At 50.3% G+C, this 21,328-nt stretch overlaps 2 protein-coding genes across 2 annotated transcripts in view; both read right to left on the reverse strand.

Annotated features, from left to right (window-relative positions):
• OPRD1 (opioid receptor delta 1) overlaps window positions 1-14,937 on the reverse strand; it is a 31,840-nt gene extending 16,903 nt beyond the window's left edge. Inside the window, exon 1 of the mRNA XM_049618821.1 lies at window positions 14,711-14,937. Within this exon, the coding sequence (XP_049474778.1) occupies window positions 14,711-14,937 (227 nt within the window). The remainder of the gene's footprint in view (window positions 1-14,710) is intronic.
• RCC1 (regulator of chromosome condensation 1) overlaps window positions 1-21,328 on the reverse strand; it is a 287,208-nt gene that overhangs the window by 22,734 nt on the left and 243,146 nt on the right. The window lies entirely within an intron of this gene.

Raw genomic sequence — 21,328 nt, forward strand, 5'->3', positions numbered from 1 at the left:
GGGTGGGCTATAACGCCAGTGACAGGTGTCCTTGTACAGGTGCAGACAGAAGCAGAGGCTGGGGTGATGCAGCCACAAGGCAGGCCTGGAGCCACCAGAAGCTGGAGGAGGAGGCAAGCAAGGACTCTTCCCAAGCGCCTTCAGAGGAAGCACCGCCCTGCAGACACCTTGTGGACTCTTGGCCTCTAGAACTGTGACAGAATACATTTCTGTTGTTTTAAGTCCATGTTAATTTGTTAGGGCAGCCCTAGAAAACTAAGGGAGTAAAGGTGCAGCCCAGAGAGAAGCATGGCCTTTGGCACCAGGTACACCTAGATTTAAGCCTCAGCCCCGTCTCTAACTAACTGTACAAGCTTGAGCAAGTTCTAACTTGTCCCGAGCCTCAGTCTGCTCTTCTGCGAACTGGGAATAATGATCCTTCCTCAGGAGGGTGTGGTGAGTACCAAATGAGTTCATGCTTATGATGTCCCTAGCACACTGCTTGGCACACTCATATCATAGTGGCTTCTCTTGTCCAGACAGGGGAAAAGGGCCCAGAATGATACCTGCTGACCTGCCCTGGGGGTCCTGGGCTCCCTCCTGGCTCCTGTGCTGGCCTTTGGTAACCTGTCACCATTTTGGTGAGACACAGAGCCCTGTTCTGGAACTTCAGCACTGGAAGAGGCTCTGATCTATAACACTGAGTTCTAACCTCCTCTCCCACTTTACAAATTGGGAAACTGAGGCCAGGAGAGGCAAAGACAGTTACACGAGGTTACGCAGAGTGTCAATTCTCCTGACTCCCGAGAGGCCAAGTTCTTTCTTCTCTACCAAGCTGTCCTCCTAGCAGCTAACTCTCAGATGAAGGGTTCAGGTGGCTGAGGCCAAAGGGAAAGGGGGGATCCCGTCCAAGGCTTCAGCATTCCTGATGAAGGCCTGGGCTCTTACTAGATGCCCACATTCTAGGTCCCTGTGTCCAGTGATTAGCCAATGTCAGGGAGGTCCGTGGATGGAACCATCCCCCTCCCCATCATCATTTTCAGCAGCAGCTACGCTGACTCAGTGCTTACACGGGCTTGACATAGTCTATAGAATTCTACCGTGACATTTACATAGATTACCTTGTTCCATTGCTCCAACGACCCTATGCAATTTCCACCATTATCATCCTTACACACAGGAGGAGAATGAGACTCGGGGAGTGTACTGGGTTGAATAGGTCCCCCCCCCCCCAAATTCATGTCCACCTGGAACTTCAGATGTGACGTTATCTGGAAATAGGGTCTTTGCAAATATCATTAAAAGGAAGTCATACTAGATCAGCATGGGCCCTAAATCCAATGTGACTGGTGTCCCTATAAGAGGAAGCACAGAGACATACACGGAAGGAACATAGCCATATGAAAACAGATGCAACCACTGCAGAGATGCAGCACAAGCCTAAGGGATGCCAAAGATTGCCAGCAACCACCCGAAGCTAGGTAAGGAGGAATCCTTCCCGAGAGCCTTTGGAGGGAGCATGCCATGCCTGATTTCACACTTCTGGCCTCCTGAACTGTGAAGGATACATTTCTATTGTTTTAAGCCACCCAGTTTATGGTCATTTGTTACGGCACCCCTAAGAAATGAATACAGAGGGGTTAATCGTCTTGCCAGCCGTGGCCTCAAACACAGAAGCAATCAATATCTGTTAAAATGGCTCCACTCCCCAGTTCTCCCAACAAAGGGACTTTTTTTTCCCTCCCATCGGGAATATAGAATGTTAGCACTGAAAGGAAAGGTGGCTGGTGAGAATATTTACTGAGCACTTACTATGTGCTGGTTGTGCTGCTAAGTAAGTGCCACAAGTGTGTTCCTATCCCACTGAATCTGCACAGGAGGTGAGCATTATCCCCATTCCACAGGTGAGGAATGTTGAGGCTCGGAGGGGTGAAGAAACCCACCAGAAGTCCCACAGCTAGGAATGGCGGGATTCGGCCTTGGCTCCCACTGACTCCAGAACCCACTAGCTTAGCCTCTACCTCATCTTCTTCTCCCAGTTTGTCAAGGTCAATCCCTCTGCTTTACAAATGAGAAAACCGAGGCACAGCCACAGCAGTGATCACAAAGGCTCGGCCCACTGTGGGGAATAAATAGCTTAAATAAAGCATCTGCCAGCCAGCCTGGGTCCAGTTGGGGCTCCCTGTGTTTGTAGACAAAGGGCGGGTGCTCTTCCCGCTGACAAAACAAGCCAGGCTGGGCAGCAAGGGCTGCAAGCTGTGTCCCTGCCCACCATTTAACAGCAGTGGCAAGTCGCCAGAAATTAATTAGCTGTCTCAGTTTTGGCAAAGCCTAAGGAAGGAAAGTGGTTAATTATAACAAGGCATGTCACAGGAGATGATTAAAGGCTGGAACATGGAAATAAAGGGCCCTGAGTTGAACAGGAGTTGGGGGGCAGGGAGGTCAGGTCAAGCTCAGCAATAAACAGAGCAGACACCTTGTGCAGTTCATGCTCATGGAAGCCAGGGAAGAGAAGCTCCTCTCCATCAGCCCAGCTCTGCTTCTGGCTTAACGATGGCTGGACCAAGGAATGGGGCAGCCAGACACAACAGAGGCCCCAAGAAAGCAGAGTTCCTCAAGTGTGGCATGTCAGCCCATGGGTCTCTGGAAATAGGACACATCCCTCCCACAAACACCTACGGACATGCTGCCTGAGGGTCAGACCCTAGGTTGGGGCTCCAGCTCTGAACAAAGGCTACTCCCCCTGCCCCACACCTGCTCATCTGAAGAGGGAGAGATGAGCAGTCAAGTGTTTGGAAAAATATGTGCGGACGGGGGACAAAGGACACTGGTGGGAACACAGAAGAGGGGGGTCTGTTGGCCTGGGGGCAGCAGAGAAGGCTCCCTGGAGGAGAGATTTACTAAGCTGAGAGGCAAAGTGTTAATCTAGAGAGAAAAGAGGTCTGAGGCTCCCACACATCTTCCCTCTTGTCTTGTAGTTGGAGGATTTTTATTATAGATCCCAACTACTCCATAGAGAGAAGCTCATTAACAAAGTGTCAACTAGATATTTAGGAAACAGAGATGTCTCCTTAGGACCAGGGATTGAACTAGGAAATAGGATAGAAGATGAACGGGGCACAGTTCCCACCCTCCAGGAGCCACCAGTGTAAAATGGAAAGCAAACACCACATTACAACTAGAAAACACTGTGTCATGACCATGTGTGTCTCCCCTCATTCTATGCGACAGGCACGGACAAAGGCACTTGATTTACATCATTGCATTTCACCCTCACAACAAATGACTGTGGTGAGCACTATCGCTGCATTTGGCAGACTAGTGGACTGAGGCTCAGAAAGGCAGAGAAATTTGCCCAAGGTCACACCGCCTTTAGGTTGTAGTACCAGGACTTAAGCCAGGGTCTGTCTGATTCTACGATGATTAGTTTTATGTGTCAACTTGGCTGGACTATAGTACCCAATTATTTAATCGAAACGAATTTAGGTGCTGCTGTGAAGGTATTTTGTAGATGTGGTTAATATCTGCAATCAGCTGACTATAAAGAAATTATCCTTGGTAACGAGGTCAACCTTAAGAGCAAAACTGAGCTTTCCCAGGGGAAGAAGAAATTCTGCCTGTTGATTGCAGCATCAGCTGTTGCCAGAGAGTTTCCAGCCGGCCACCCTATCCTACAAATTTCAGACTTGCCTTGCCAGACCCCACACTGCATAAGCCAATTGCTTGAGATAGATGCTACTGGTTCTTTTTTCTGGCAGGACCATGTCTGATGCAGACCTGAAAGCCCAAACTCTAGGCTAAGGTTGATGCTGGGAGCCACACACTCTCCTCACGAGAAAAGGGAAATGACACCAGCCACCATGCAAGCGTAGTAGAGGTTGAGATTTCACAAGGTCCCCTGTATGCAGCCTTATATCATTACCAAAGCACATGCTCATTTTTGCCATAGTTGTATGTGATGGATCCTTGAATTATTCTGAGTCCTTCCATTGCTAAGTACATGTCCCACAATTCCATGTAAAAATATTGCACACCAGTTTGTCATTCTTAGTGACCACTCTGTGGGTGATACAGGGATGCTTCAGTTTGCCTAACCTGTTCCCGGCCCCCAAGGGATATGCTTTGAGGACAAGGGGCAAGGCAGGCCCTGTGCAGAGGACTTCACATCCATTCTCTCCTTTGACCCACACATATATTCCCACTTTGTTCACGGGAAGAAACTGACCCACAGAGGAAAGGTGCTTATCTAGGAGTTCAGAGTGGAGAGAACCAGGATCCAAAGTCAGATATTCCAAAAAGCCCAGGTTTTCCACCTCTAGGCTTCAGACCATGCTGTACGTTACTTAGGACATATCCCTCTACCTGACACACGGAATTTCACCTGTATTTTATTTATCAACAATTTATCATTTTAATGACTCTACAACTCAGTCTACCCTGCTCCGTGGCCTCTCCTAAACGCCAGCAATATACAAAAGTCATTTTCCACAGTTGGAATCAGAGGGTGTCATGAATTTGACCTTCTTCTCAGCCATTGCTTCACGGTCTCTTTGCACACGCAGGCTCTGGGAGTTATGGGGGCCTCAGTTCAAAGGCTGACTGCCATTTATTAACTGTGGCCCTGGGCAAGTGAATTATCATCTCTGAGCCTCAGTGCCCTCATCTGTCAAATGGAGAGAAACATGGTACCAACCTCATAGAGTCGGGAGGATTAAATGAGATAATATACACGAGGCACTCAGCACAGAGGTGGCCACCTTGTCAGCATTCAAGAAAGGTCAGCAGTGCTATTTCTGGTGTGAAGCCCTGTGGAGTCAATATGCCATGCTTTGCCATTGAACCCTCTCTTATCTGGGATGACAGGACTGAGCAGGTGAGGAGAGTGTCTTAGGACTACTTGCCCCTCCCGGCAGCATAGCCCTGTGGCCATGTGCTGGCCTCCACTTCCTGCCCTGCCTCTCCCAAGGAGGAATGGAAAATCACTAGATGTGGGGCTTTCCCAGCACTCCAGGAGGATGAGTTTTTGTAACCAAGGGAAACAGATCATCTCCATCTGTACTGCAGGGGCATCTGGGCCAGGCGAAGCAGGTTTTCTCCCTCAGCTTAATCCCTGTCCCAGGTTCCCAAGAGCTGGGAAACCAGCCAGAAGACATCATTATTACCAACAACTTCCTGTTCCGGGCCAGGCCCTGAGCTAGGGCCATACATCATCTCCCTTAACCTTCACTGTTCCCTCTGCCTAAAACACTTCCACCCAGGGACAGGCCTCTGCTTAGTTGTCTCCTCCTCCCCAACCTCACTAGACACAACTGCAGCCCCGCCATTCTCCCTCCCCAGTACTGTCTTAGTTGGCTTCATTGCCTATAGCCTTGGCCTTACACCAACTTATGTATTGTCTATCTTTTCCCCCACTAGAACGTCAGCTTCATGAAGGCAGGGACTGTGTCTTGATCACTGTTACATGCCCAGTCCCTAGAACCATGCCCAGTAGGAGGAGGGGCTGCTGAATGTATGCCTGCCACAACCCCACGATGCATGTGATGGTCTATCATCCCCATTTTACAGATGAGAAAACAGGCTCAGTGAGGTGAGCCCAAGGGTGGATGGCCAGCAAGAAGCAGACCTAGGTTTGAACCTCAGTCTGTCTGCCCCTGACGGATGTGGCCACCTTGCCAGGTGCTAGCTCTGCCCCAAGAATCTTGGACTTCTCTGGGCCTGTGAGATGTTGTCAGTGGCCCCCAGGCCAGGCTGCCCTGAGCAGGAACCCACTGCCCTTGCTCCTGGGTACAGCTATTTCTAGATACCCTTTGGCTCACCCTTAGCCCAGTTAATCCCAGGTGTGGAAAGAGATGCAATAAGGGATAAGGGGTTAGGAAAGGCAAGTTCCAGTCCTGCCTTGACCACTAACTCAAGAGACACTGAACCTCTCAAGCCTCTGTTCCTTCATTTTTGTTTTTATTTTTTTAAGTATTTTTCAAATGTTTATTTTGGGAGAGAGAGAGAGAGAGAGAGAGAAGAGAAGAGAACAGAACATGAAACGGGGAGGGACAGAGAAAGGGGGAAAGAGAATCCCAAGCAGTCTTTGCACTATCAGCGCAGAGCCCAATGTGGGGCTTGATCTCACCAACCATGAGATCATGACCAGAGCCAAAATCAAGAGTCAGTTGCTTAACTGACTGAGCCACCTCGGCACCCTGGTTCCCTCATTTTTAAATCAGAGGGGCTGAACTTGACATACAGGTGGCAGAAGATAGGGTAATGGTTAAGAGTATGGGCTCTGAGATCAGAATGACCCAATTTCAATCTGACTCTGGGCCTTTGAGCAGGTTATAGAATTTCTCTGTGCCTCAAGTTTCCTCATCTATAAATGTGGGCAACAAACTCACCTCATATGGGTCTGGGAGATTAAACTGGGATACTGTATATACATCTCTAAGCAGACTGCCTGGCACAAAATAAGTAAAGAGAATCATCATCCATGATTCAAAGCTCTAAGCCTTGGTGAAAAGGTTACCTCTGCAGGGGAGAAGGGGGTGCCGTCTCCACCTCTCCCTGTGTTGTGTTTATTAGATGGGGCTTTCTGACCTCACAGGACTTTGAAGTTTGAGTTCTTTCAATTTATCAAGACTCAGAAAGCTACAGAAGACAAGACTCTTTCTGTACACACCCGCCCTGGCCAGAGACAAAGCTGTTGATTTCTGCAGCTGCACTGGGAGCTATAAATCAATAGAGCCCAACCCAGATACCCCATCCCACCCCATATCCCCCAGCTGGTAACAGGGCTGCTGCAGCCTGCATGATGGTAAATTGCTAATTTAAGCCAGGCTTTCTGCTCAAGCCCACGATTATCCCTCTTCCTGTGCATGTTATGATGTTCTGGGTAGCCAATTGGATTTAAAGGTCCCAGGACTCGGAGGTTAATGAAATCATGCCTTGCCCTTGCACAGCTTCCAGGCATCATCTGCCAGGAAGGGGAGAAGGGAAATCTGAGATCACAGCATCTCTGAATCTCAGATTTGGGAAGAGGAGTCTAAAATTATGTCTATCTTTTCTCCACCCAAATCCCCGGTGCCATGCCTCCACCCAGTGGTTTTCCAGTGTCCTCTTGCATACCTTCAGAGATGGGAAGCTCCCTACATTACACAGCAGCCCGTACCTTCTTGGAGAGCTTTGACCGTTAGAAAATTCCTTGTAAAAATAATAAGAGGTGTGCACAAATGTAAGTGTTCAAGAATGTTCACAGATGCATTGTTTAGATTGACATAATATTGGGAATAACAGAAGTCCCCCCCAAATAGAACACATTTATACAATGCAGCCATCAAAAAATTATGTTTTCAAATAGTGTTGATAACTTGACAACATGCTTATGATATAATGTCAAGCGAAAAGACAGCTTACAAACTACTGTATATAACATGATCACTATTCCAATACTGTGATCCTGATGTTATTAAAACACACAGACACAGAATCAGAGAGAGAGAAAGAGAGGGAGAGAGAGGGAGAGATGGGAAGGAAATACACCAAAATAACAAAGCTTTTCTCCTTTAGTGAGATTAGGGGTAATGACTGTCTCTACTTAAACTTCCCCATATTTTCTGCAATAACTACTGTGTTACCTCTACAGCAAAAGAAAATTTTTAATATTGAGCTAATAAAACTTCCCTGTAAGATCTACCCAATAATTCTAGTTCCTCTGGGGCTCAATAAATGTTGGTCGAATGAATGAGAAGCAAGCCTTTGAAATAGACACGATAGAAAATGTTCACTGAAAACTTGCCAAATGCCTGGTTCTGTACTGAAGTCCTTCATGTCATGCCTCATAAACTTCTCAAAACCACCCTATGAAGGTCTAATGCTACTCCCATTTCACAGATGAGAAAACTGAGGCTCAGAGAGGTTGTGCATGTATTGCCTACACTCACTCGCTTAGGAAACGGCACAGCTGGGCCATAATCCCAGGTCAGTCTTGCTCTGATGTCAGGGCTGTCGACTGCTGTCAGCCCACACAGAGGCCTCGGGGATTTGCAGACAGCAATCTGCCAGTTCCTCCCTTGCTCTAACTAGACATTGCCAGCTCTCGCTCCATGTGTCTCATGGACAGTGGTGGCAGAGTGGACATGGAGTGCGTTTGGAGTCAGAAAGGCCTGGGTTTGCACCTTTCGGGCTGTGAGAGCCACCTGCCCCTCTGAGTCTCCTGGTCCTCATGTGTAAATAAGAATCTACAGCCCCCATTGCAGGGCTGCAGAAACCTCTGGCACATAGCAGGGCTCAGGAGAGGCTTCTTGGTGTCCTTGGTGACTCTGGGCCCACCCCAGTGGATCTGTGAGTTACATGCTCCCCAGGGAACGAACCCGAGAGCTGGAAAAGTGTCAGGCTGGGGGCAAGGCCAGGAGAAGCAGTGGAACACGGGCCAGGGCAGCCCCTTGCCTTCCCCGAGGTCTCACCAGGGCTCACCTGGCCCAGCCTCCGGCCTTCTTGATAGTCTGACAGCATTCCATTTTAGAAAGGGGACAACTGAGGCCAGGGTTTGATGACCCATTCAAGGTCCCACAGCTCTCTCCTGTCACCCTGAGCCAGCCTCTCGGGTTTCCCTGCACTGAGGCCCTCCACCTCCATCCTGCCCCGTGCCCATCCACACCCAGTTCATCATCCTCTTGAACACCATTCCGCACAGATCACTCTGAAGTCCTCTTCACCATGACCTGTGACTCAAAGCTCCCACATTTCCCACTATGGTCCCCTTCCCGTGGAACCTGAGAACCCATCCAGCCTCAGCTCCCACTGTCCAGACCTGCAGCCTCTGGCCCCTAACACAATCATGCCGGCCTATCTCCAGGCCTCTCCTCAGACGCACCTCATCCTCCCCACCAGAGCAACTCCCTCCAATTACCTGGGGCTGGGCCATGTTGCTCTTTGAACATTCCTCTAACACTGGGAATTGTGGAAGGCAGAGACAAGACTGGGTGGATGCATCACTGGCTCCAGGGCCTAGCCATGCTGAGGACATCTACTTGCAGGGCATATGTTGCTTTTGTCCCCGAAGCCTCTCTGCTTTCACAGCCCCCTGAGCCCCTGATACTCAGCTCAACCACTGTGACATTCCCTGTCCTCAGCAGCTCTCCGTCATCCTGCAAACCTCTCTTTGCTCTTGCTGTTCCCTCTGCCTGGAATGCTCCACCCCCACCTCTCCAAGTAGCCAACTGCCATTGTTGCTTCACGACTCAGCACCACTCAGCACCCGCAGTACCTCCTCTGGCCAGGTCAGCGGCTTGCCCTGGACTCCCCACAGCTCCCAGAAGATTCGATTGTCCCTGGAGCTGTAACTAAGGGGCGGGGGGTGGGGGATGCTGGAGAACATGGCTGTGTTAGAAGCCAGAGGCCAGGCTGAAGCTTAAGCTGAGGGTCTGGGCCATGGGACCTAAGGCTGGATAGGCCCGGAAGGGGTCAGCATCAGCTGATGCTTGCTGTATGAGTAAATGGGCAGACGACTCAGGAAGCAGGAAAGAGCCCAATATGGAAAATGTAAATAATCAGGTCCCACAGTCATGCTCTGCCCGCCTGGAGCAGCTGCAGGGGTGCTGGTTAATCATAGCACCTGACACGCACTGAGGGCCTACTATGTGCCAGGTGCTGTGCTGTGGCCTTTACATGCATGAGCTCATCTAATCATCCCCAAACCTCTCCTGATCACCCCAGTTTCACAAATGCAGAAATGAGGCTCAGAGAGGGTAAGCTGTTTGCCCAAAGCCACACCACTAGGACATGGTCGGGCTGGGATGGAGACCTGGCAATACCTGATCCCCAGATGTGACCTCTACCACTGCACCATGTCACCTCAGTGGGATCTCTCCTGGCCTAGGGACCCTGGGTCCACAGACCCCAACCCAGGCAAGAGAGGGGAGGGAGACAAGAAGTTAAGGGCCTCCAAAAACAAGATGGTGACTCAGAGCTCCCAATCCTGCAAAGTTGACACTTTAGCACCTATCCCAGCAACCCCTGGCACCTTAGTAGTAGAAAGAGGGGACAGCCAGAACCCATTCACCTGTCACAACCCTGCCCCAGTCCATGCTGTCTGGCCCACCCTCCTTTCCCTGCTCTGCACTGCAGTTAGGATGGGAGGGAAAACATGATGCTTCACCAATATCAGCTTGTCATCTTTAGGAAAAAGGTGTTTATGAGTCAGATACTATGATCCACATTTTGCAAATGAAGAAACTGAGGTGCAGTGTGGCAATCCAATTCATTAAAGATCTTAGTAGGTGGCAGAGCCCGCACTTGATACAGGAGTCGTCAGAAGAGACAGGGGCCGAGGGTGAGACCAAGTGGCAGAAAAGCACATGGCCTAAAACAGTCACGAAGAGGCAGGCTGGGCTAGTTACACGCAGCGGGCAGGGTGGGAGAGGTAGGGATGGTCAAAGACACACAGCAGGGTCCAAACCCCCTGAAACCAGGATTTGGGAGAGGTGCAGGCAGGGAATCAGGGCAGGCTGTGGAACAGACAGGAGGCCATGTGGAAAAGCATCAACTCCATTCTCCTGCCTGGATTCTGGGGCCGATGAACCAGGAAGTCCTGGGTCATGCAGAGGGAGGATAGACAGGGTCACCTGTCAGAGATGGGGACCTGCTAAGCCCTTCACACTCTGCCCTGCCCAGTGAGCCACCAGGGGGAACTCCTGGATTCCAGCCCTGCTCAGGACACTGACCACCCAGAAAGAGGGGCTGTTGGGAGACTGCTCTGAGGACCCACAGGGCCACCATACTGGCTGAACTCACACTGCAGGACTAAGGGGTGATGCTCTGCCTGGGGACTAGATGTCCCCCCAAATCCTGCTCGTATTCACAGAAGCCTCAGAAGCCACAGGCCATTTGTTAAGAGCACAATTCCTAGACACCCCTCTCATGCCTCTGGAAGGATGAGTGGGTTTCTCAAACGGATGCATGATGTAGGGAGAGGGCCAGAGTGGGGGGAGGCAGGACTGGAGGGTGCTTCGTGATGTGGGATTCCAAGAGTCTTTTTTCTCAGCCCCTCATCCATGTCAAGCTTCTCATCAGGGGCTCCTCTCTTTGTTTCTTTTTTTTTTTTTTTTTAATGTTTTATTTTTTGAGAGAGAGAGAGAGAGAGAGAGAGCGAGCGAGTGGAGTGCACGACTGGGGGAGGGGCAGAGAGAAAGGGGGACAGAGGATCCAAAGCAGGCTCTGTGCTGACAGGCTGACAGAAGAGAGCCCATCTCGGGCCTCCAACTCACAAAGTGTGAGACCATGACCTGAGCCAAAGTTGGACGCTCAGCCGACTGAGCCACCCAGGAACCCCCCTCTGTTTCTTATTACCCCCTCCTCATCCTTCAGCTCCTCAAAGACACACATCAGGGGCTCCCAAAGCCCCGCACCCCCGCACCCCCCCGCACTGTCTCATCGCCTGCTACCATTACAAGTCTGTTAGATGACTAGCGGATGATTGTCATTTCTCCCACCGTGAGGGCAGGGATGGTGTACTTTCCTCACCATTGTATCTCAGCATCTAGCACAGTGTACCATAGAATTTTCTTGAATGAGTTAATTCTTTTCATTCCTTTGCATACAGACGATTCCTTTCTCAAAAGCAGTAAATGGCTCAGCTACAACATGTTAATCCTCACCACAGCCCCGGACACATTGTTCTTATTCCCACTTTACAAGGGAAGAAATGAGCTCCAGAAAGGTAAAGTCAGTAGCCCAAATACACAGCAGGTAAATGGCTTTGAACTCAGGATTCCAACTTAGATATGTCTGGCTTCAGAACCCCACCTCTGCCACTGTACCAACCCGCTCTCCCACCCTAAGGGTTTCCCTTTGGAAACCTACCCCTGCCCTCAACTGCTGGAGCTCAGGACTGGCACGCAGAATCCATTCCTTCAACCATTCATTCATTCAACCAATCAGCCAACTCACTTTTTGGTTGTGCCAAGCCCTGCATGGGGTGCCAGGAAACCAGACAGATCAGGGGTCTCTCTTCAGCCTGGGCTCCCTTCTCTCCACTGCTCTCAGGACTTTGCCAGCAGAAGCAGAGCCCCAGGCAGCTGCCCTACTGTTAGTCTCTCCATCAGTGGGGGAAGAATTAAGTGCCAGCCCCATCATCACCCCTCCCTCCCAGGACAGCACCCTAAACTACACAGGCCAAAGAATGTGTAGGATCACCATCTTTTTGTCTCCATTGTTCTCTGATGATTCTAGGACAAGAGGAGGAACAGAATTCTGCCCCCTTCTTCCGTGAAATTCTTTGACTGTCCTCTACCCCAGACATCTCTGGAAAAAGTTCTAGACTTGGAGTCACAAGACCAGGGTTTTCGCTCCAGGTCTGGAGCTAGCTGTAGGACCTTAAGTCATCCTGTGTCTCCCTGAACCACAGATTCCACATCTGTAAAATGGAGGCATCATATTGAGGATCTGATGCTTATCCCACAGGCTTATAGGTGAGGATTAAATCATTCAGACCCAGAGATAGCTATCATATAGATGATTGGCCCAGGAAATGTCTTAGCAACATGGGGACCTATGGGGGCCAGCTATATGGCTTGCAAGAGGCATTCGATGATGGGATTTGGGGAAGGTTGGTTGGAGCAGCCCTAGCAAGCTGAGCCCAGAACATACGCTGAGGGGACCCTCAGAAGTGAGAGGACTTCCCCTGGCTCACAGGTAGTGGGGGAGATGTGCTCATCGGCCCAACATCCAGAGCCCCTGGAGAAGAGGCCGGGAATGGCACTGAGCACATTGACAGGGCTCTTCCCAGACTCCAGCACCTAGAGTTCCCCAGAGAGCATACGTGCCAGGAACCTGGAACTCAGAATTTTAGCTGCCCTCAGGCCCACTTAGGACAAGTACCTCCTTCTTTAAAAGGCACTAGATTCCGAGGCATCTGGAAAATTCCTACTCTTCATCACACAGACAGCTTCCATTTATCGGATCCAGGCACCAGGCCAGCTGCATTTTATATGTTTGCTCACTGACACTTCACGAAAACTCTGTTGAAGAAGGTTCTATTATTACCCCATTCAAAAATGAAGAAACTGAGGCTCAGAGCGGTTAAGTAATTTCCCCAAGTCACAGAGCCATTTCGTGGCAGAGCTGGGATTAATACTCAGGTTGGCCCCACTCTAAAGCCTGTACTACCTCCAAAGACAAGGTGAGGAGAATGATGAACAAAAATGCACAGCAAAGATCAATCCTGCTGTGCTTGGGGGAATTTTCCCAGAGTAGCTGGTAATGAGTCATTGAAAGCACAGGAGATTCTTGTGCCCTCCACTCTTCCTGGGGGAGCAAAGACTCCCCCAGAGATAATTGATGCCAAAGCTCCTTCAACACCCACACACCCATCCGATGCTCCAACGCACGTGGCCCTCCCCTGCAGAGACCCCATACTCTGCAATTCAGACTCCAGAGATCGGGTCTCCATTCTTCAGACAGGGAAAATGAGACAGATGGGGCAGATGGTGTGGGACAAGGGGACTGGGGTGCCCTCTGTGATGGGCATCAGTGACTGGACTGAGACCACAGTTCACGTTCCCAACCTCTGAGTCCACAGTCTGCCCTCTGCCCTGCTTGGTGGCACCACAGCCCAGAGAGGTTTAGGGCTGTGCCCTTGGTCAACCAGCAGGGATGACCCATTTCCACCTAACAGTAAATACAAGGGCATCTTTGTTGTTATAAGGATAGGAGGTTCCTTTCTATCCTTTTTTGCCCATGTCTGAACTAGCAGAACTGGGTCAGGAGGCTGCTGCTTCCAGGCAAGCCGATGATGTTTTAGATTCTCTGAGAAAGTCCCAGCACGCTACATAGACACCAAGAAGAGAACTTCTCTTCCGGAGGCAAAAGCTCAGCTCCACTCCCACCCAAATAAAACACCGTTGCCTCTAGCAGAAAGCAAAGCCTGTTAGAGAAGAGGAGAGAATGAAACAGGGCATTTGTGAGGAGCTGAAGCCTCGCTGAATCGCATCCAGACCTGGAGACCAGATGGCCACTGAGGAGGGAAGCAGATTACTGCCTGGCTGGCCCACAGCTGCTGCCCCCTGCACCCAGGAGCCACAGGCCCTCCATCAGCAAATGCACACACAGGGGGACAAACACAAAGATCCGAAGCCACTCCGGATGCTCTCCTCCCCCTTGGATTTCAAAGATTTGACAAGAAACAGCACAAACAGTCATGGGCTCATATAGAGAGAATCACCAACTGACAGTGTGGGACAAACACACACCAACACAGGAACCCCAAGAGACGGGCATCAATGGGATTTGGTAAGTGCCCCCACTGAATGGTGCAGATACACAAGCACTCCCCTGTCCCCCGACCAGCACAGACAGCTGTCTCCCCAGAAGCCCGCCCCCAGGACGTTTTTAGAGGTCCAAACATTCAATACATTTGTACCGTCACAAACACAGAATCACCCACTCATATACTGACAGACCACTAACTGTCGCCAAACTATCCCACATAGCCTAATGCAGAAGCAAGGGGGGCGGGGGCGCGAACAAATGATCAAATGTTATTTAGTCACACACACAAACACACACACACACACACACACTCACTCTCGGTGTCCGTCTCTCAATGGAAGCAGTCTCCTAACTGGCCCCCGGGCTCCCCCTGCAGGAAGTGCGGGGGGGGGGCGCCGGGGAGCCCCGGGCCCGAGGTCAGGGGGCCGGTCCCCGGTCCCCACCGTCACCCCGCGGTGCCAGCCCGCAGTGGACTCACCGGACGATGCCAAACATGACAAGAACGTTGCCCAGCAGCCCCACGGCACACACGGCCGAGTAGAGCGCGGTGATGGCGATAGCCAGGGCGAGGGACGAGGCGCTCCGGGCGCCCGGCGGCCCCGACGCATTGGCGCCGGCGCTGGGGAAGGCGCTGGGGAAGGCGTCTGAAGAGTTGGCTAGGAGCGGGGGCTGCAGCTCGGCGTCCGCAGAGGGGGACGGCTCCATGGCGGCAGGTGCCGCGTCGCTCCCCGCCGTGCGCCCTGGGCGCAGAACCCCGGTGCGAGGGACGCGCCGAGGGCCAAGGCCGGGGCCCCGACGCCGCGGGCTGCAGCGCCCGGGCCGCCGGGCTGGCCCCGCGCCTCCCCCCGTGCACCTGGCTTCCCGCCCGCCTGCCCCCGGCGCCCGCCCGCTCTCCTCGCCCGGAGCGCTCTGAGCGGGAGCCACTGCGGGCTCCTTGGACGCGCCCGCCGCGCGCACCACGTGGCCCGGAGGCGGCCGCCAGACTGCGCCCGCGACCGGGGGCGGGCGCTGCACCACCGGTTTAGAGCTGGGCCGGGGAAGCTTCCCACTGCTCCCTAGGGAGGCTCCGCGGGTTCGGGTGCACCCCTACCCTGGACGGGGTCACCTCCTCACCCTTTGCCGCTTTGGAGTCAGAAGGACCTGGATGTGAATCCCACCTCCGTACACTAGCGAAAAGTGACCTTGAGCTAGTCACTTAAGCTCTCTCAACCTCATTTTCCTCGTCTGTAAAATGAGGATCATCGGACCACCTCTCTCAGAGGGTTGTTGTGGAGATTGAGAGGACTGGAGTAATGAGTGCCAGGCACAGAGTAAGTGTTTCATAAACATTATTAGCCATGATATTCTTGCACCCCATTCATTTGTTCAACAGTTATTTTGGGGGTTCCGAATATAAGAACCGGGTGCTATTGGGGATCTATCCATTAGAGCACAAAAATAGACGTGAAGCCTACCTCCTAGGGCTTACAGCTCATTGGCGAATCAATCCTAAGATTATACAACTGAAGACAAAGTGAAACAAAGCAAGACATTCCTGTGGCAGGACCAGCAAAACCCACAGATAAGCACAGTTTCCCCGAGGAAATGACAACTCAAGTGAGATGTGAAGTTTGGGAAGAAACTAACTTAGGGAAGAAACAAGTAAAGGGAATTCCAGACAAAGGGACCACATGTACAAAGGCCCTGTGGTCAGAGGAACTAAAAGGGGGCCAGGAAGAAGAGAAGGCACAGAGCAAGTGTGTGGAGAATGGGATGATGCAGTAGGCAGGGTCTCAAAGACTACCTTAAGGATCACTCTGGCTGCTGTAGGAGCACAGGGAAGGGGGAGCACTTCCTATACCCTTGCCCTAACCTGACCAGCCCAGACCCAGAGCATCCTCCTTATTGGAGCTCCTGTCCTTCCCGGAACATTCTCCCTACCAACCATTTCTGTGTTCCAGGCACTGTGATAAGCACTTTATCTATGCATCAACACTTTGGAGTAGATTCTATTACTAGGGTGCCCATTTTACAGATGAGAAGTCTAGGCTTGGTACTAAATTATCCCATAGGGCAATTATTTCTATCTGAGCTTGTTTCCTCCTTGGGAAGACCAGGCCTGATCAATTCCCACACCCAGTAGAAGGCTGGGGTCACAGTGGGTGCTCAGGAAATGCTGGTTGGATGAATAAGAGTCTGAAGGGGGAATGGAATGGGCTAATTTGAGGTTCCTAAGCTCTAGGCTCTAGGGAGATGCTCTTGGCTTTGTACGTGGCTGGGCAAGGACCCCTCACTCATACCACTCTCCAACCTGAGTCATCCATTTATGTGCAAGGCTCTTACCTTTTCCCAGAAAGAACAAAGCCGAAATTCCCAAGTTCACCCTCCTCTTCATTCTCTTTGCCTCTCCCAGCTGCTGTCCAACCCCCTCTACCAGCTACAGCAGACTCCTATCCAAGGTTTTCCCACTCAACTATCTAAGGACTCATCAACTAAGCAAAAATTTTAAGGTTACTTTATTTTTTTTTTTTAAGTAAACTCTACACCCAACGTGGGGCTTAAACTTATGACCCCAAGATCAAGAGTCACATACTCTACAAAGTGAGCCAGGCAAGCACCCCTAGATAGGCAATTTTTGCTCTGTAGTCACAAGGGCTGCCAAAACTCTCCCTTGTCCCAAAGGGCCTGGTACTCTGGTGGCAAGGGAGAGAAACTGGGATAGAAGGAGGAGGGCTACTTTAAAAAAAAAAAATGTAATATTTAAACTGAAACTTGAAGGATGAATAGCATTTAGCCTGGAGAATTGGCTGAGCCTTCCAAGTAGAAGAAATAGAGTGTGTAAATGTCCTGAGGTAGGAAAAAATGTGGCTTGTTGGAGAAATAGGGACTGGGGCAGAACTCTAATAATGTTTATTTTTGAGAGAGAGAGAGAGAGAGAGAGAGAGATAGGGTGTAAGTGGGGGAGGAGCAGAGAGAGAGAGGGAGACACAGAATCCAAAGCAGGCTCTAGGTTCTAAGCTGTCAGCACAGAGCCTGATGAGGGGCTCAGACTCACAGACTGTGAGATCATGACCTGAGCCGAAGTTGGACGCTTAACCGACTGAGCCGCCTTAAATATTACTTCTTCCATGAAACCTTCACTGACTGTTACCCCCAACTAGAGCAGGTGCCCTTGTTATTTGTTCCCATGGCATCATGTGCCTCTTCTTTACAGAATTTCCCACATATTTATTTGTGTAATCATTGGATTTTTGTGCATCACCTTTACAACAGGTCTTGTGAACTTCTGTACCCCTGCCTTAGTACAGTCCGTGGTGCTCAATGAGTAATTAAAATAGGAAATTCAATTCCAACTTTGGTGAACTCCCATTTTGATGAGGAAGAAAGATATAGCATAACATAGGACTTAGGAATCCTTTTAAGCAACTAAAACCCGTTGCATAAATTCTGCAACTACATCTTATTTGGAACTGAAATACTAGTTTCCAGTTCCATCCCTCCTCTCATGGGCTGGCTAGCACCAAGCAAGTCTATCTAACTCCTTAGCATTGCATTTGGGGCCCTCCCAAGTCTGATCCCAACCAGGGTTTATCGCTGCCATCTTCTGACTCCTTCCCTATACTGGGCTGAAGGGAATTTTTAAAAACTGCATTCCACAATGTTTTTTGAGTTCCTCCTGGGTACAGAAATGCTATGGTGCCACGGCTATGGTGGAGGCAAGACAGAAAAATAATCCCCTTAACTTCTCTGAGCCTTAGTTTTCTCATCTATAAAGCAAAGAGGTGCAGAATCGGGATGAGGATTTGGTGAAACAGCAGATGCTCTGCCAACCAAGAAAGGCTACGTGAGCATAAGACCATTGCTGTCTTAAAGGAGCTCACAATCAAGAAGCCAGGAAAGATATGTAACTGGCCAAGTACATGAACAAAATAATTTGTAGGGAAACATACATGCTGTTATGGACTGCGCCTTTTAAGAGTTTGCTTGCTGTCTCTGCTGTCTTGCGTGAGAATACAAGTCAGCAGTCTGCAACCCAGGAGAAATTTCTAACCAACACCCAACCATGCTGACGCCCTGATCTCTGACTGCCAGCCTCCAGAACTGTAAGAGATAAATTCCTGTTGTTTATAAGCCATTCTGTCCATGGGACTTTGTTGTAGCAGCCCAAACGGACTAAGACATATGCCAAGTGAGTATGAATTGCCCCCATTGAGGACACCAGAAGAACACATGGAAACTTGAAAGACATCTAAAGGGGCTTCCCCCATGGCCTCCCCAAGTGGGTACTTTGAAGAGATCAACTCTTACTTGAATGTGAGCATTCTAGTCTATTTATCTTTAAAAGGCACTCTCATTTCTGTGGTCACAACTCATAGATAATCCCATTGTCTACCACTTATAGAGAGCTTGCTATGTGCCAGGCACTGGGCCAAGTGCTTTGTGGATTATCTCATTTAATCTTAACAGCCCTATAGGTGTGAGGTTACTACTATTACTATTCCATTTTACAGAGACTAGGTTAGCTGCCCAAGCCGGATCTGGGATGCCAAGCCAGGTCTGTGTGACTCCGAAAGCCAATCTCCTGACTACCACTCAACACTGCCTCTCAGAGCGAAAACTAGAAAGTCCCCCCACCAAAATATAAGAACCCATCACTTCTGTCTCTGCTCAGCAGAATTTCCCCACTATGGAGGATGATGAGTCACTTGGAGCTCAGGAGATTCTTGAGTCTGACTCTGCTCTTGGAGCAGATTAGACACAGCCCTCCACCCCTAGGTTACCAAAGGGTTTGGCTCTGCATGGGGCTCCTCCCCATTCTTGATTTTGAGGGAAAACAAAAACAAAAACAAAAATGGATGGGAAATCCTGGGGCCAATCTAGGCATCAGCAGGCAGGCGTCAGCAGTAGAGAAACAGAAATCATTGAAGGAGTCAGAGCAGAAAGGAACTCCCTGGGGAAGCTATTAACAATTTAGTGTGTGGGAATGTGGCTCCCACCTGCCAAAGAGACAGATCTGCCTGATGGAAAATACTGTGAGTGAGCGGGCAGCTCCCCTGGGCTGCCTTTCAGTCTGGCTTTATCTGCAAGCCCCAGGAGGGCGATGACCTTAACCATCACCATAAAATAATAACCACTTGCATTTGCAAAGCACTTTTGACTTTCCAAAGCACTTCCAGATTGATTACTTCATCTTATCTTGACACCATCCATTCACATGGGGAGGTCAGGTTTCATTATCTTCGGTTTCTAGCTAGGAAGACAGACATCTAGAGAGCCTGGGTGACATGCCCAAAGATACACAGCAGATTGGTGAAGGAAATAGGGTTGGCACCATCCATCTGGCTGCCCAAGCCAGAAATCTGTGAATCATTCTTGACTCCTCTCTCTCTTCCCTCTCACCAACCCCCACTTCTAAGCAATCACCAAGTCCTGACCATTCTTCCTAGATAACCCATGCAACCATGCTGCCACTGTTCTTCATTCTTACTAGCATCTTCCCAGTTGGACGTACCACCACGTCTCACCGAAGCTACTGAAATCGCCCCTGAAGCAGCCTCACTGTACCCAGGCTTTGCTGCATTTGAGCAGAACTATGGCTGCAGGTGCTCCGTCCCTTCACTCTCCCTACCTCGCTAGCCCCTTATCCCACCTTCCCCTTCACATGCTGTGCTCCGGCCAAAATAAGCTGCTTGCGGTTTTCCAAATAACCTGCTTCTCCCACCTCCAGTTTCATCCAAATAGTTAAGGGGACGGCGGGTGGTTTGGAGTCAGACTGGTTGAAATCCCAGCTCAGCCACTTACAAGTTGTATGACCTTGGGTGAGTCATTTGACTTCTTCCATAAGCTTCATAAAAGGGGGACAACAGAAGCACCTGCTTTACAGCACCCAGCATGCAGGCAGTGTTGAATGTGTGTGAGCTACTGCCGTGGTGACGGTTCCTCCACCTGGAGCACTCTACTGCAGGCTCCCAGCCTCTTGTCACCTAACCCACTCCTACACCCCCTTCACGTCTCAGCTGAGATGTCGTTCCTGTCCCTGCTCCCCCAGATTAGTTTATGGCACACACTGTCTGTTCCCTTGAGGCACATCTCCCTCCTGGAAGCATAGTCAGGTCCTGGTTTTCTAGAAGACCATCCCACCCAGATGTTGCCAGGGAGGTGTAGGTCTGTCCAGAGGAAGTGGGAGTGGAGTGGATGAGGGAGGGTGACTTCCTGAGGAGACGATGGAGGAGGTTGTTGGTTTCTTGAGTGAGGGCTTTGATGGGTAGTAAGTAAGAGCCTGGAAAATGTCTGCAACAAGTTCAGGGTCAGGGGAGGAGAGATAAAGGCTCCTGCTCTCAAGTGGACCCCTAGGTCATAGACAAAAGCACCTTAGAGGTGACCTTGATGGACAGAATGCCAAAGGCCTCATGTTTCCTGGATCATGCAACCTCAACAAAGGAGAATGCCTAATCCATACCCCTGCCATGCCCTCTAATGTCTGACACAAGATTTTCCCACAACCCTGCTAGATGGGAACAGGGGCGGAGTTTGTTTTGTTTGTTTGTTTAAAGATTATTTATTTATTTTGAGAGAGAGAGTGAGAGAGCAGGAGCAGGGGAGGAGCAGAGTGAGAGGGAGAGAGAGAATCTCAAGCAGGCTCTGCATTGTCAGTGTGGAGCCCGATGGGGGGCTTGAACCTACAAAACATGAATCATGACCTGAGCCAAAACCAAGAGTCAGACACTTAACTGACTGAGCCACCCGACACCCCTATTTATTTATTTTTAAAATTGTTTCTGTAGCACTGAATGTCAAGGAGGAAAAGTATATACCTGTTAGAGGAGCCATCATGAGGCCCTGACCACGCATGGACACAAAGACAGATGAAAATCACTGTCTTCAGAAGAAAGAAGGTGATAGGGAGACATCCAAGCTGCAAAATGTCCCATCCCCTCTTCGCACCTGGGATTAACCCCCTGTCTAGACACTATCAGCCACCTGCCCAACAACCATGTCTTCCCCTTATTCTGTGCAACTGAACTCTGACCAGGGGTAGGTGTGTGTCCCCTTGATTTGGGGGAAGAGAGCTCTTTCCCTGCCTCAGGGGGTGAACCAGTCCAAATACATCGCAGTA

This window comes from Panthera uncia, assembly GCF_023721935.1.
Source record: "Panthera uncia isolate 11264 chromosome C1 unlocalized genomic scaffold, Puncia_PCG_1.0 HiC_scaffold_4, whole genome shotgun sequence".
Taxonomy (NCBI): Eukaryota; Metazoa; Chordata; class Mammalia; order Carnivora; family Felidae; genus Panthera; species Panthera uncia.